General features: G+C 40.6%; 1 protein-coding gene across 7 annotated transcripts in view; it reads left to right on the top strand.

The window, feature by feature from the left end:
• The window catches only part of ETV1 (ETS variant transcription factor 1), a 66113-nt gene that overhangs the window by 39461 nt on the left and 11089 nt on the right, over positions 1-15563 (top strand). For 6 of the 7 annotated variants that reach the window (XM_074150128.1, XM_074150130.1, XM_074150129.1 and 3 more), the window contains 3 exons: positions 12287-12354; position 12553; positions 14824-14892. In XM_074150128.1, the coding sequence (XP_074006229.1) occupies positions 12287-12354; position 12553; positions 14824-14892 (138 nt within the window). The remainder of the gene's footprint in view (positions 1-12286; positions 12355-12552; positions 12554-14823; positions 14893-15563) is intronic. The other variant, XM_074150131.1, reaches the window with a different exon arrangement.

Raw genomic sequence — 15563 nt, forward strand, 5'->3', positions numbered from 1 at the left:
TGGGTGCAAACTTGAGCTTTGCTTAAGGGGGGGGGGGAGCTTGTTCTGTGCTACCACATCTCCGACCTGTGAATTTGTGTGCTCCGTTTTATGAGCTCTTTCATTTGTCTGCCAGAAAGAGAGGACTCTTTCTCCTCTTGCTTGCACTACTTTAAATCAGGAGTAACTCCACTGAAGTGGGGTTTATACAGCTATAAAATCAATGAGGGAGAAGAATCAGCCAAATTGGTGTCGGCTTCCCAGTTTGTGCATACTGCTGTGTTTTGTGGAGGTACATAATCTGTGATGCCAGGTTGCTGATGTAGAGAATACGCTGTTGCTATTAATAATGTTTATTATGATTGTGCTTATAGGGCAAATGGAATGGAGCTTTACTGCTCCACGGACAGTACGAAACAGGGGAGGTGGTGGCAGAGCCTGCTCTTAGTAGCTTCTGGTCAAAATCGAAAGATAAGCAATAGAAAGGATAAAAACATAAATCCAGGGAATAACGTTGTGAATGTTTGCCACAATCTAAATATAGTATTTATATTGTACTTGGGAAAAGAGAGAGAGAATTAGGGAAGCAAAAAAAGGAGTTTAGTGATGAGTAGCAAGTACCAAGGAGACGGAAGCTGGGGGGTGCTATGTAGAGAAGCTGAGGTTAAAACAGCGTGTAGTGGGCTGGGTTGGGTGAACAGTTGATCAGTACCGAGCTGAGAAAATGCAATCAAAACACATTTTTCAGTTCTGGTATAAATGATTTCTGCAGCTCCTCTCCCGTCTCTGCCTCTGCCCTGCTTTGTATATGCCACAGTGTTGAAAGGGGGGGTGGGGGGGTGGAATTTCAGTGAAAATGAGGGATTTTCAGCTCCTTTATCGTGCTTCTGGAGGAGGGTGCATGGCTTTCATACACGTCCACCCTGACTTGGGTGGGGGCAATGGGTGGCCCTGCCTGACTTCAGTCTGACTCTCTCTTCTGGATGCTGCGGTACCTGCAGTGCTTTCCCGCTGGTTTAACCTCTGGTTAGATGCTTTTGCAGTTTATTTCCCAAAGCCTATATGGCAGCTGAGGTGAGGTCTCCCTTGAAAGTTTAGCCCATGACAAACTATCTTCCAGTTTGATACAGTGGAGAATTTTGGTTTTATTGTCTTTTCTGTAGCTAACTTAACATTGTCTGTTTAGTGGGCTATTTTGTGGTATCATTGGTGTGAAGTGCTTGGTTTTGAATTTATCTGTGTTTGAACAGGGGAAAAGTAGAAAGTGGAAAGTAGAGCTGCTTTCTCCTTTCTTACTCTTGACGAGTGAAGAACCAGTCCTTAGGTAAATTTGAGTTAGGCCTATACAGGGAGGGGACCAAGGGTGAAATATTTCTTCAAGTTGAAATACAAGACAAGATGAAAATGAGTTTGGTTTGCAAGGATCAGCTCTGGAACTAAACCCATTCATTGGTGAAGGTTCTGAGATATGTGGCAGTCATGTATACTTAGTCTTACAGAGCAGCATGGGAGAGACTGTCGGCATAGTTAATGTGGCCATGGATAATAAATAGGGGACTGCAGCTTCAGGCACTGCCAGTCCCTCGCAACCTTCACAAGCACCGTTATTCATACTGCTAAATTAAAGGGTGAAAAAAGGCCCTTTGTAAGCGTGCTTCATATTTGGCGAGGAAGTGGGATCTCCTTATTGCATACTATTACTTTAAATCTGGGTTGGCTGCTAGCACTCATCTTTCTTTGGAATATCCTTTATGGAAAAAAAAAAAAAAGGAAATTTTGTTCAGAAAGGAAGATATGCAAACTTGTATCCAAGCCTGTCATGCCTTTTTTTTTTTCTGTGCCAGCAAGAACAACATTCGACTTTATAGTAATGACGTTCAAGCAAAATTGTTGTTTCTTTTGTAGATGAATAATTAGTTTTTAAAAATGTAATAGCTGTGTAACCAGTGGTCATGAAAAATTAATCTGTTGGTATCAGGAAGTACTTTTATTGGCCTCAGAATCACTGCATTTAAGTTGACACATCTGTACACTCCATAAATTGCAGTCAACAACCGTGGTCTGTTGATATTTTGTCTTGTTACCATCTGTTCTCTAGAAACCATCATTTTCCATCCTTGCTAAGAGTACATTAAATAACCCCTTAGGAAACATAATGTATTTGTCACTGAATCATTGATTTCATTTTTCACCTATGGATATTCAGGGAAGGAGGAATGCCAGAGTGCAAAGTCTTTTTTTTGCGTGGTATTTTATTGCAGCTCAGATAAGAATATAGAAACATGTTTAAAAAGTTCATTGTAATACACCGAGATGTTCCTTTTGGGATGTTTTTGAAAGAGCCTCGTAAAAGTTCATTGCTTTTGTGCACTATACTTTTATACTTCGTGGGAAGCTGGTGAATGAAAAGCATTATTATGGAATGATTAGAACTCTATTAAAACATGACATTAATTATGACATGGGAAATGGCAGATCAATTAGTTGTAATTGTAATTGCAGGTATGCAATTTCTACTGCAGAATGTTTGAGATAATGGAAAAAGAAAAATGTCAACAGAGCAGAAGCTCTTCCTTACCCATCCACACTTCTAGAAGTCACAGTGCATCATCATACATGTTCAATCAATCAGACCTTATTTTCTGCCTTGGATTTATTTTTTTTTTTTCCATGGCTGCCAGTCAGATGTATTTAGTACTTGATGCTATATCTAGCAACTTCAAGCATAAAGATGCAGCCAAGGACATAGAGAGCACTGGGATTTTGCATCATTAATGAATATACCCCAGAAGGCTTCCCAAGACCTTCGTTTACAAGGGTTAACAGTGGGCATTCCTCTACAGTCAGCACTTCTAGAATTCAGTTCATGTATTCAGTTATTTAAACAAATAAGGCCAAACTTGAGATACTTTATCGGCTCTGGGCTTCATTTTGAAGCAGGATCTTTGCAGGCTTGATCTTCCCTACCTAATGTAGTGTATTTGCAAATTTGCTAAGATATGACTCTAGCTGTGCATGTATCAATTAATATTTAAACTCTAGTTTTAAACTGGTATCTTAAGTTGTTAAGTTTAAATCTTGTATTCTGTTTTGCCAAATTGAAATAGTTAATCTGGTTGGAAAGCTCTTCCGTGACCATGACTTTGACTGGGAACTTTGGAATTTGTCACACAGTGGTGTTAAGGGATGAGTAGAGGAGGAATTGTTGTTTGCATGTGCTTATTACCGATTGCCAGGAATTTATGTGTTGAAATGTAGATAGATTCATTCTTTCTTGAGCAGCTTAGAGGCATTATCAGGGCTATTCTCACATCTCAGGTAGCCTCACACTTAATATGCTTGAATGGACCTTAGAAATTCTGGATTTTGTCACTTCCAAAGTTTTTTTCCAAGATCCTAGTCACGTCGCTTAAAGAATGAACTATCCAGATGGAATTATTAGCCTCCATATCTTGCTTTGTGCAGTGCTCATCCTTTTAATTCCTGAGGCCTCACAAGCAATAAATACCTTGTGTTGGTAGGTTAGAAGGGATGAGGAACCGCTCCTCTGTTAAGAGAGCTGAGCAGAGGCAGAGAGACACATCGCATGTATGTACCTCCTTGTTTTGGGTACCCAGTTAGGACTGGGTAATTCTTAAAGAATGTTACGTATTACATATGTTCAAAGTTTACCTCCTAGGGACTTCCTTTGTATTTCTAGGCAAGGAAGCATGGGAAGATCGGATTAGGGTCTCTGTGTAAGCCCTGCAAAAATAAGAAATGCGTAATACGAAAAATCTGGCAGAAATGATGTGACTACTCTGGAAAACTTCGTTGGAGCTGGAATGAGCTTTGTTGGGGCCTAAGACTGACCATTCAGCTGTATTAATCTTGAAGTCATCTTTTCTTTTCTTGCAATGTTCTGCCTCGTTAAGTCCACCAGTTCCAGCCTCTGTAACAAATGAAACGGGGGGCTCCACCTGCGAAGCTGTTTACTGCCTGGTTCTCCCCTCCCCAAACAGTTTTGACCTGTGCACTCAAGGGACAAGAGTGCCCAGGCAAAAGGCTGTATCGTAATTTATTTGCAACAAAGGAGTTGGATCAAGGTTGCCCAGGAAGTTGTAATTATGACACTTATTAACCTGCTGCATTTGCTCTCATAGGTATAGGATGTTGTTAGCGTTCTACCATCCATGTTATAAATGTGTGTTTATCTAGTGACTGGGAACAGCATAAAAGCAGGAGTCCTTTCAAATACCTGACCTGGTGTTTTTCGAAAAGCAAATCAAGGCAAATTAATGTGGAAGAAGATCCCTAGTGGCACATTCTTCCCTAGAGATCAGCTGACGTCCTTAAATTTGGGAGTTTGCAGAACAGCATGAGAGATTGTGTTGAATTAAAATTTCAAGGAAAAAATACCAAATTATTTCTTGGAAGTATATTTATTTGCAGATTGCTTTTTTTTTCTTCCCTCCCTTTTTTAAACAACAGTTGGGTGTTCTGTTGTACTTCTTGGAGATAAATTTTAGACATTTGGAGATGCTAGTATGAAGGAAAAAGGAAATCGTGCTGTCAGTGCAGGTTTGCATTTTCCAGGGTATTCTCTAGTGCATTGATCAGTGCAGCATTTAAAATGACACTTCTACTACTTCTTTTCTTCTACTACTGCCTTTAATTATATTGGCTAATTTTTGTACAGTGCTTTGAAAACGTAAAGCGCTGTACGAGCGCTAAGTACTATTACTACAATTATTCTCCTGGAAGATTATTTCACAGACTAATAGACTTCACAGTTAAGAAATATTTCTTGATCATAAGCCTAAATTTTCCCTTTGATCAGTTCCGTTCCCTTGCTCATAGCTACACCTCTTTGGCTCATCCTAAACAATTCCTTGGTATTAACGTACCACCTCTAAATCTCTGTAGACAGTTCGCATGTATACTCTTAGGCTGTCTGTCTGTTGAGATCTTGCTTCATAAATCCTCCAGCTGCTTAATCTTTTCCTCAAATTCTCTCTAGGTTTTCTTTTTTTTTTTCTTTCTTTCTTTTTTTTTTTTTTTTTTTTTTGTTCAGGCTGCAAATACTCACAGTGTTTTTGAACGCAGTTTTATAAAATGCTGTGTGAAACAGAACTGACTCCGTCCTTCTCCTGGATATGGTGCTTCAGTACGTACCTCTTAAAACTGCATCTCCTTATGGCCTTAAAGAAATTCTTTTACGCGGCAGTACGAGTGTTCTCAGCGCAAATCTGGCCGGCATAGAGGCAGGAGGGGACAAGGGGTAGGGGTTTGCTCTGGAGTTCAGTAGGCTTAAGAAGTTTTCCCTCCTCCTTTTTGGTTTTGCAGTTTTCCCGAGTCTCACTGCCGTGGTTTAAAATATTTCACCCTCTTGTTTCAGGAGCTTGTCTTTGCTGTGTTGCTTCAGTGAATGAGCGTGGTTTTTTTGTTCAGTAGTTAAGCGGCACTGCACGTTGTGCTTGCTTTTGAAACACATCAACACAAATCTGCCGGTGGATGGTATGACGGTAGCAGTGAATAGCATCTGAGGGGGAAACTTGGGAAACCTGGACTTCCGAAGATTGCTATGGAGGGCAGAATTCTAACTTTTCACTTGCTTCTGATCTAGCTGATTTCCTCTGTTCGCTAATTCTGTCTGAAAGAAATCTTTAGTTGGAATAGAATGCATTTTGTAATATTACCTTCATGAACAAAGGAAAACCAGAATACCAAGTTAATGTGAGCACATAGGCAGGAGACCACAGGGCTATTTTTTTCTTTCAAAGCAGACAATATGATCTGAAAAATTGTCCTGCAGTCCCTGTTTTTCAAAGAAATGGATAAATATCCTCTAAATCTACAGTTACAGTAAGTGGCACTGGCTAATGATTTGATTTGAGGATTGAGAGCGCAGTCTGGATTTACTCTTTGTGCATTAACGCAGGTCAAATGGACACAGGCTGCATTTTAAATCAGTAATGGAAGGCTGAAGCCTGCCTTAAACCAATCACATCAGCCTTACCCAAGACCGATTGATCCCGAGAGACGGAGCCCTGTGAGCAAGAGCTTTTATATGAATGGACTCTCTGCAGCCTGAAGTTTCATTCATAAAATGGATGCTGAAGGGAAAAAAAAAAAAAAAAAAAAAAAAAAGTAGGAAAAAAACCCCACCCCCACACACACGCCAAACCCTGGAATGTCCATTTATGCGGAGCTGAAGGGTGTAGTGTTCCCTCAGCTGCTGCTTTTGCCAGTTGCCTTAAAGTAATGATTAATGCTCCTTGGCCCTGCCTGCCTGGAACCTGACACCATTTATGGCCTTGGTGTGTTTCTAATGTATAGTGAATGAGAAGGCTACATTCTCAAATCAGAAACATAAACAGGAACTGGTTGGTCTGAATTCCATTCAAATATGTCACTTCAGCCGTGCAGTGTTTGTCCAACTTCGATTTTACAGGCAGGGGATGGGGCGGGAGGGGGAAAAAGCAACACGGATCTTTTTTTGCAGCAAGATTACCAACAAAAGGAGAGAGAAAATACTGCTGTCTTTTGTTGAATTCAAAGGAAAGCAGTGTTTAAAATACATTTTACAGTTACTGAGGTTAATAAAAGCAAATACATGATTTTAAAGCGTGCTCGAAAGATCAACTCCATGTGGAATTTCAATTCAGAGCTGAATGTATGAGCCTTTGTTTTCCTGTTCTGCTGTATAAAAAGTTACACATCGCCTAGACAGGCTGTTGACATCTGGTCTCAGAAAATGCATTAGATGTTGTCATAGATCTAAAAACCAAAGTTGTGGAAAGGAAGCTGTTTCCTTAAGGTTTTCTTTCTCTGTGTGTGTAATAATTCCGCTTAGACGTGAGCTGCTGGGGCCGTATCTAGTTCTCTGGTAGGTTTTTGTCAAGTGAGATGTAAGAAATTAAACTTAACAGATTTTAATTAGCTATTTTTAGAAGGAAATGTATGTGTGAGTGCACATACTTGTAGATTTATTTTTTTTTCCTAATTGCTGGTAGGGAGGCTAGTGACGGACAAAACAAAGAGCAAAACCTTCCATTCTGAATGTTTTTAAACTGCATAATGATTTGGGGAAAGAAGACTTAATTTTCAGGTTAATTTTTAAAGATAGTGACTCTGTTTTCACCCACGTAACTTCAGTGCACCTACATTTTTTATGCTGAATGTGCTAATGAAGAAATAATGCTGACTTTTGTATTGCCAGGATTTTACCAATTTGTAGGACTGTGTTGTAATTACACAGCTTCTGAGGGGATAGTGCTTTTAAAGGTGGTTGAACTAAAATTTGATCCACTGGCATTTGAGGTGTGAAACACACTCGAGCAATTCCTGTATCGGGAGATTACAGTTAATTCTAGTATTTCTATTTGAATGTCTCTCAAAAAGAGACATACGAATTTTGATCAAAATGTGTTCTGCACGTTTAAAGTATCATAGAGAAAGATATCAAAAAGAATCATTTGGCACTTCGCTCTGCAAAGGGGGGGATCAAGGGTTTTTCTTAGTGGTGCCTGGTGCCACCTTAGCCACTTGTTGCGATCTAATTTGAAGAATTGCCTTTCTTTACCTAAAAAGCCCTGCCCATTTGGCCGTGATTTCAGTATTGCTTTCACCCGTGAGCTGGTCAGAGCTTCTCAGTGGTGGTCAACAGCTGCTTTCCACCAGGAGGCTAAATGGGTTTCCGCGATGGATGAAGCGCTCCTTTGAAACAGTTTGTCAGTATTCTTGGAAATCCATAAACAGAAAAGTTACTTGCAGTGTAATTGTGATGTTACTAAGTTTGAGGCCAAAGGTATGATGTGTTCTAGCTTGAATATTTTATTTTAAAAAGGCTGCCTTTGTCTCTGCATTTGGATATGGCATAAGTTAAATCACAGGACTGGCTGTATCCACTGGGAACTGCTTCGGTTCTTAATGTGACTTGGTAATGAAGTGTAAACAGGAGAGGTAGGCAAACAGTAAGAAGGTTTCAGTTTTAGTGTCATCACTTTATTTTATGCCTGTAAAGAAGGAGACGAGTTTCATGTGTGAGTTGAGGTGAATTTGATGAATTCAGGTGACTTTGAGATGAATTCCAGTGCCTGGATCGATGGGCCGAGGCCAATGGTATGAGGTTCAACAAGGCTGAGTGCCGGGTCTTGCACTTGGGTCACAACAACCCCATGCAGCGCTACAGGCTTGGGGAAGGGTGATTGGAAAGCTGTCCTGTGGAAAAGAACCTGGGGGTGTTGGTCAATAGCTGGCTAAATATGAGCCAGCAGTGTGCCCAGGTGGCCAAGAAGGCCAACGGCATCCTGGCTTGTACCAGCAGTGTGGCCAGCAGGACTAGGGAAGTGATTGTCCCCCTGTACTCGGCACTGGTGAGGCCCCACCTTGAGTGTTGTGTCCAGTTTTGGGCCACTCACAACAAGAAAGTCATTGAGGTGCGGGAGCAGGTCCAGAGAAGAGCCATGAAGCTGATGAGGGGGCTGGAGAACAGCTGAGGAGGAGCTGTGGTTGTTCAGCCTGGAGAAGAGTAGGCTGAGGGGAGACCTTATCACTCTCTACAACTCCCGGAAAGGAGGTTGTAGCAAAGTGGCAAGCGATAGCAAGGAAATGGCCTCAAGTTGCTCCAGGGAAGGTTTAGATTGGATATTAGGGAAAATTTCTCCACCAAAAGGGTTATCAAGCATTGGAGCAGGCCGACTGGGGAAGTGGTTGGATGACCTTCCCTGAAGGTATTTAAAAGACATATAGATGTGGTACTTAGGGACATGGTTTAGTGGTGGACTTGGCAGTGTTAGGTTGGGGATGATGATTTTAAAGGTCTTTTCCAACCTAAATGATTCTATGATTCCATGACTTGTAAGTCAGCCACTCCCCAGTACACTGTGCCGTTCGCCGGAGCTGCCGCGCAGGGCCCAAGGCCAGGCAGGTGGCTCTACTTCTTCACCCACCCTGTTTCAGATTGTTCACACCTTCTAAACCTTGGTCTTCCGTCCCTCTCTCTGCACCTGCACGTATGTAGCACAGTCCCTGCGTATCGACCCGTGCTTTGTCAGGTGCACATGGGCAGCGCCTTGGGCCTCCAGATCTTCGGATGGTGTTGATAAAGTCAACCGAAAAGTAATTCGGAGTTAGAGTTTAATACAACAACGTGACCTTAGTTAAGAAGGCTGTGTAAGGCCAGACCCAGAGCTGTGGCTGAAGAATAAATCCTGGTCCAGGTTTCTGGTTCCTGCTTTGCTCTGCTTCATTCAGGAGAAGACAGACTTTTGTCCCGTTGCCTTCAGAAGCTTCGTCTTACCCGTGTCTCGCCTGGCTAAGGACGTGGGCTGAAATTCTATTTGTTTCTGTGTAGGGTGTGACTGTGGGTCTAAAAGCTGGTCCTTATTCTGAAAAACAATCGGAAAAGAGGATTTAAGGATTCCTTAGCCGCTTTGAGTTACACAGGGCTGAGACAACCTAAGCCATTAAATTCTGATGCGGTAATTAATATGAAATACTTCCTTACCAAGGGACCACTCAAGCATCTTACTTGGTAACGAAACCTAGAACCTGTGCCTGCTAAATTCAGTAGCAGATTTTTGTTGTCCTGAGGAAGTCTGTTTGGGCTTTTTCTGCTTTGATGTATTTTGATTAAGGCACAGCAGAGCTTATTTTCGGTATTTTTCTCTGTGACATTCCCAGATGAGAAGGCATTTCTGCAGTGTCTAGATTACACGCTATTTTAAAATAACACCTACTGTGGAAAAAGTGGTTTCAAACCAACATGATAGAAGGCCGTATTCATTTTTTTAAGATGACTGCTATGTTGCTGTTAGCAAGAGGAGCAATGAAGAATAATCCCTAAGTATTCCAAATTAATAATAAAAGATAAATTAATTTTTTTATGTCTCCATATTTTTAAGTTAGGGCTTTTTTTTTAAAGGGATTCTGCTGTTCTTGAGATGATGTAACTTTACAATGTGAGTTACTTCATTAAAAGTCTGAAATAAGTTTGTTGTGTGTCCTAAATCCAGGCTTATCTTTCTTCAAAGGGTAAAAATTGCTAAAAGTTGATAGAATCAGTCACCTTAAACACTTGGATCCTGCCCTGGAAGTATTTTATGCCTAATTCTGTCTTATTTGTTGTCTTGAAACAATGCTTTACGGAGAAGAAAACATATAATTGCTCTGTAATTTCTGCACTAAAATGTTTTCTTTTGAAGTAGCTCCGCTTAGCTAGTAAAAATACTTCTGGGTCTTAGTCAAGCATTTAGTACAATTTGAAACTGCAACGCTAAATTTCATTGGTTGGACTTTTTATTAGATAAGGTAGAAATGAAAGCAGCAGGCAATTTAATTAGCAGTAATTTTTCTGGGCAAGTCATTACTTTGATGAACTTCAGAGCAATGTTTATGGCTCCTAATTAACCATGTTAGTCATTTGATTGAATAATCACTTTGGAAATGTTTCTACAATTTGATTAGAGTCTGACCCACTCTGATAGTCATAAATTAACTGATAGCACTTTAGGATAACAAGACTCTAGTTACTTTACGAGAAATAAACTCTTCCTTGCTGTATTTTTCGGTCCTCTGTGGACTGTTTAAGCACAAGCTAACCAGAAGATTAAGTAATGTTGGTACAAACAATGCTCGCCTTAAAAAGACTCCAGATGTTAATTGTAATTGACTTAGGAGCATGGGAGATGAAACCCCAAATTGGCTGAGAGCACAACTTCTTGGATGCGTGCATAATTCTTCATTCTGTATACTCTGCTGTATCACTTTGCGAGAGTGGAGTTCATGAGTCAAAAAGGGTTTTGCTGCCAATACTAGTGAATTTTTACCTAAAATAGAAAATAGCATCTGTTTCAGTTCTCCAGCTTCCTCTTTTGTTTTTTTTTTTAACGTAGATTTTTCCATTCTCTTTAAAATTCTACTTGGTAACATGAGTGATTCCTCGCAGGTGAACCACTACGTGTAGCCTCAGCTTCTAGTCTGCAGAGCTATACTTGACTCCGGTGACCACTGAATCACTGATTCCCGTGGTTGCTCGGAATTAGCTGCCTGAGACGTTGGAGATTCTCGAGGCCTGAGCAGGCAGGCACGAGCGTTTCATCGAGAGGAGGAGGAGGAGGTAATGAAGAGTTTGGCCCAGATGTGCAAGAGAGACGGTGGACTGTTAGAGGAAACTTATTATTACTGCCCTGGGTTTCGCTTGTTTTGTGAAGTCAGTGTAAAACCTCATTTTCTTATCCTGCCAAATCTTTGATACTCATCACTAGTCACTGAACAGTGAAATTTGGAATCACGGTCGGAAAGAGTCTGTAGGCAGCGTTGGAAAAATAATGTCTGCTCTTTCGACCTCTGTTTGCATCTCTGAAAGAGTTACAAGTTGCTGGTAACAGATTGCATAGCTTGGGGTAGGAGTTTATCACGAGATCAAATAGACTTTGCTAAGCAAGACTTTTGATATCCGAGAGGTGGGTTAAACATGGTGTAGGAGGGCAAACATTTATGGTGTGTTTCTGTTTGCAAGTCCCTGGGCACAGGACGTGGCTACTTGGGGACAGTGCGAGACATGGGGGGGAAATAGAAAGGCATATAAAAAACACCGTTTTTATTATTTCTGTTTGGGTTTTCTCATTTTTCTTGCAGGTTTGAGCAGAGGTGGGGAATGGCAATTAAATGTCTATTACTTAGAATGTGCACAGTAATTTTTTTTTTTTTTTTTTTTGAGGGGAGTTCTATTTTGGTTAGGGGAGTACAGGTGGAGAGTGAAACTGGTGCATCTGAATTCCTACATTAAATGTTTAGCAGTCACAGACAATTTCATTAACTCTTCAAATCCTTAACCAGAGTCTAAAAAGCATTATCCTACTCTAAATTCCTTGTATTAATGTAGAGTTTCTAAGTCTCCAGTGTGATCGGCAGGCTTTTCTGTGTAATTGATTAAAAATGTTAGGTCGCATTAGTTACAAAGATAGATACACAAGCACAGGGTTTGAAATATTCTTACTGCTCTGTGTGAATTTTTGGGGCTGTGAATGGTCCGAAGTGTAATAGTCATGGGAGGCAGCTTTTAGCAAAGCTGATTTCAACAAGGGTTTGAGTTCGAGTGCCTGCGTTAGGTGTGGTCTGTGGTCCTCACGGTACGATTTTTCCCCTCCGCCGTGCCTCGTGCGTGCTGCTCTGAAATGCTGACTCTGCGTTGACGGGTCCCCCCTCGCTGTGACTTGCGTCCTTTCTGTTGCTCTCGTGCCCGCAGCCTGTCTCATTGATAACCTGCACACTTTCAATTCCGGACAGTCTTTTGACTAGCGTTGTCATCTTCTCCTTTCAGAAGTGCCTAGCTGCCATTCCATTTACATGAGGCAAGAAGGCTTCCTGGCTCACCCAAACAGAACAGAAGTTAAGTTTTCTATTATGTATCGCTTTTTGTACAAGAGAAACATAAAAAATTAAAAAGCCTGGAGGGATTTGGGGTTCACTGGTTTAATTCTGTTACTGGGAAGACTGGCATCATCTATCTTTGCCTTTCCAGTCTCGAGTTTCTGATGCACTGATTATATTTTTTTGTAGCTTCTTGTAGTGCCACAGGTTGATCAGGGTAAGAAGCAATTTTATCATGAATTTACTCATTCTGTTATTCAAAGCCTCTAGCAGTTGAAAGGAAGAGGTGCTTAAAAACTTGTCTGTTCCACCCATTCTGCTCAAGTGATGTTTTCCAGGCTGTTGGTGTGACTGGCTCAGTTAACTGTTAAGTAATCCATGTTATCCTTTAAAATCAGTGAAGGTTTTTGGCTTTTCCTTTTGTTATGATTTTTGGAATGTTTTTGTGCTGCTTAGGCCCAAGTTGTATAGCCAGGTGATACATACCAAAGCTCTCAGTGACTTCAGTTGGGCAGAGCTTAGATCATCATCAAAATTAATAATTCTGAGTAAAAAGCACTTTATATGTGTTAAAAATAAGAAGGCAAACAGAACTAAAAAAAAAAAAAAACACTGAAAAAGAGGTTGTACCCTCCACTCTCCTGCTTTGGTGTATCTTTCTTGTCAAGATATGATTTTTTTTTATTCTTTTTTTTATTTTATTTAGGGTTTATTTGTTTTTCTTCCAAGCGGCAAATTTTACAAACACTGAGGGAAATTGGGTTTGAGGTTGATTCATACATCTGTCTGAATTTTCACCGAAGTCCTCTAGTAATACTTCATTCACTAGTCAAAAGACACAGCTGGAAAGATAACAAATCTGGCTAAAAGCCCAACTGCTTCTGGGGTAAAATAAAGGCAGAAAATAGAAATAAAAGGTAGTGTTTAACAAGGAGGGTGAAAGAGGAGATGGAAATTTATAACAGTCTTGGTATATGAAATTATGTGAAGTGTAGAAGCTTGATAAGGGAGGTGAAAGACATGAGGGAAAAATCTGCAAACTGCAGGGCGAGGGTCAACAGATTTGAATTTTAATCACAGCACAGATAGGGAAAAACGCTCCTAGCCATGTTAGCACTCATAGGTACCTGGAGATGGTAAAATTGTTATGAATGACGTAGAAAAAGCAGTGTTGTTCAATAAATATTTGTTTTCTGTATTTGGAAATCAGTCAATGTGATTTTATGGAATAAAGGTCATGTCAAATCTGATTCTATTCTTTGCTGAGACTAAAAGTTTGATTGATAAAGATACTTGTATCGCATAGTTAGACTTTTTATGGCATTCAGTTTGCCACTGCATTACAGTCTGATTAAGAAATTAGCACAAAGCAGTATCAATAAAGTACACATTAAATACATTAAGACCTGGCCAACTGACAGATGTAAAAGTGGCTGTCACTGGGCAATCATCTCGGAATGGATTGTTTCTATTATAGTTCTGTAGGAATTGATATCTGGAGTGTTGCTATTCAACATTTTCAGTAAAGATAGGGAACAAAGTTAATAGATAACTTTATGGCACAAAGATAGGCAGAGTGATAAATAACGGGCAGGACAGGGCAGTCACACAAAGCAATTTGAATTGTTTGGTCATCTGGGCACATTAAACAAAATGGGTTTTTAATATGCTGAATGTAACCCAGGCCTATGGAACCGGGAAACAGTATATTGGAAAAAATGATTTAGAGATGGGCCTCCCTCCTCCTCCTTGGCTTCACAGCAGGAAACCTGCCCAACCAAATATTGCAACCCTATGGCCCAAAGGCCTTCTGTAATATTTGCTCAGTCAAAAGGAGGGTCAGAGGGAGGCAGGAGAGGAGGAGATGTTTTGTCTTGCTGAGTCGCACCGGTGAGGCTGGTACTGGCCTGCAATACAGTTCTGGTTAAGCAAAACATTAAAATAATACTGAAAAGTAGGAGTGTGTACAGAAGGGAGTTGCAGGTTTGCAGAGAGTGTCTCTTAAGGACAAAATTCAAATTTTACAGAATGATCTTAATTGGAAGAAGCATCAAGGGGGGAGGGAGGGTGACTTCTGTGAGTGTGAGGAGGAAATACTGAGAAGGACATCTTGACAAGATGTCAAGAACTTGACAAGTTCAAGCTTTTTAGTCTCGCAGGGAGAAGACCCGCAGGAACTAATGGTTAAGAGTCAAAGCCATGCTAGTTCAAACAGGAAATGAGATAAACATTTTGGAATAAATCATAAAGAAAAAATGGGTGCTTTTTTATTTTTTGCAGGTGGAGATTAACTGTCTTTTGGGAATGCACACATTAATTAAACACCCCTGTACTGGGGCCAAAATGTTGCGATTGGGCGGTGTGTAAAGGATGTGGGACATTAATCTGATTCCTCTATGACTTAGTGTTCCCTCTGGCATTAAGCCTATGATCTCTTCTTTCTCCATGCATCTTTTTTATAAACACCTCTCTCTTTTTAACTTACAGGCTGCATGTATGAAAAGGGACCTAGGCAGTTTTACGATGACACTTGCGTTGTTCCAGAGAAGTTTGACGGTATGTATGACACATCTCTCTCTCTCTTTTTCTTGTGTGGGGAGATGAAAAAGGAAGAGATGAGGGACTTTTCTCTGTTGGTGATCAAAAAAAAGCTCGGTAACGTTCCAGTTTGGGATTCCTTAACACACCATTTGCCGTGCGCCCAACCAAAGCTGACCTTTGTCTCTTGAAACCAAAGTCTCCCTTTCAATAGGATGTCGTCATCCGGCTTTTGCCAGCGAAAGATGCTGTATCCAGAGTTGTGGCAGAGGAGCTCAGTTCCTCTACTGTTGAGAAGTAATAGGAGGATTTCCATTGCACTGGTGATCACATACAGCTTGTTGTGTGAGATTTAATGAAAGCTCTTCTTATAATTAACAAAACAGCGTGGAAAGCAACAGCTTTGGTTTTACTGAGGATTAAGCCTCTTGTCTTGCTCTCTGTGAAGTGATGAATAGTGGGGAGTGAGCGTATAGGGCATTTTTGTGTTTGTGTCAATGTATTTGCACTAGGTTAAGCATTGTACTAGTAGTTTATTTTTCAGTGGGATTGATAACAAATCAATGATCTTTTCTCAACACGACCCATTACAACAGATTTTTTTTTTTTCCAAGAGGGATTCTGAGGTCAATTGAAATAAATGGCCCAAATTATCCTCAGTTACTCTGATGTAAAATCAGTTTCCTGGT

Source organism: Numenius arquata, chromosome 7 (assembly GCF_964106895.1).
Source record: "Numenius arquata chromosome 7, bNumArq3.hap1.1, whole genome shotgun sequence".
Taxonomy (NCBI): domain Eukaryota; kingdom Metazoa; phylum Chordata; class Aves; order Charadriiformes; family Scolopacidae; genus Numenius; species Numenius arquata.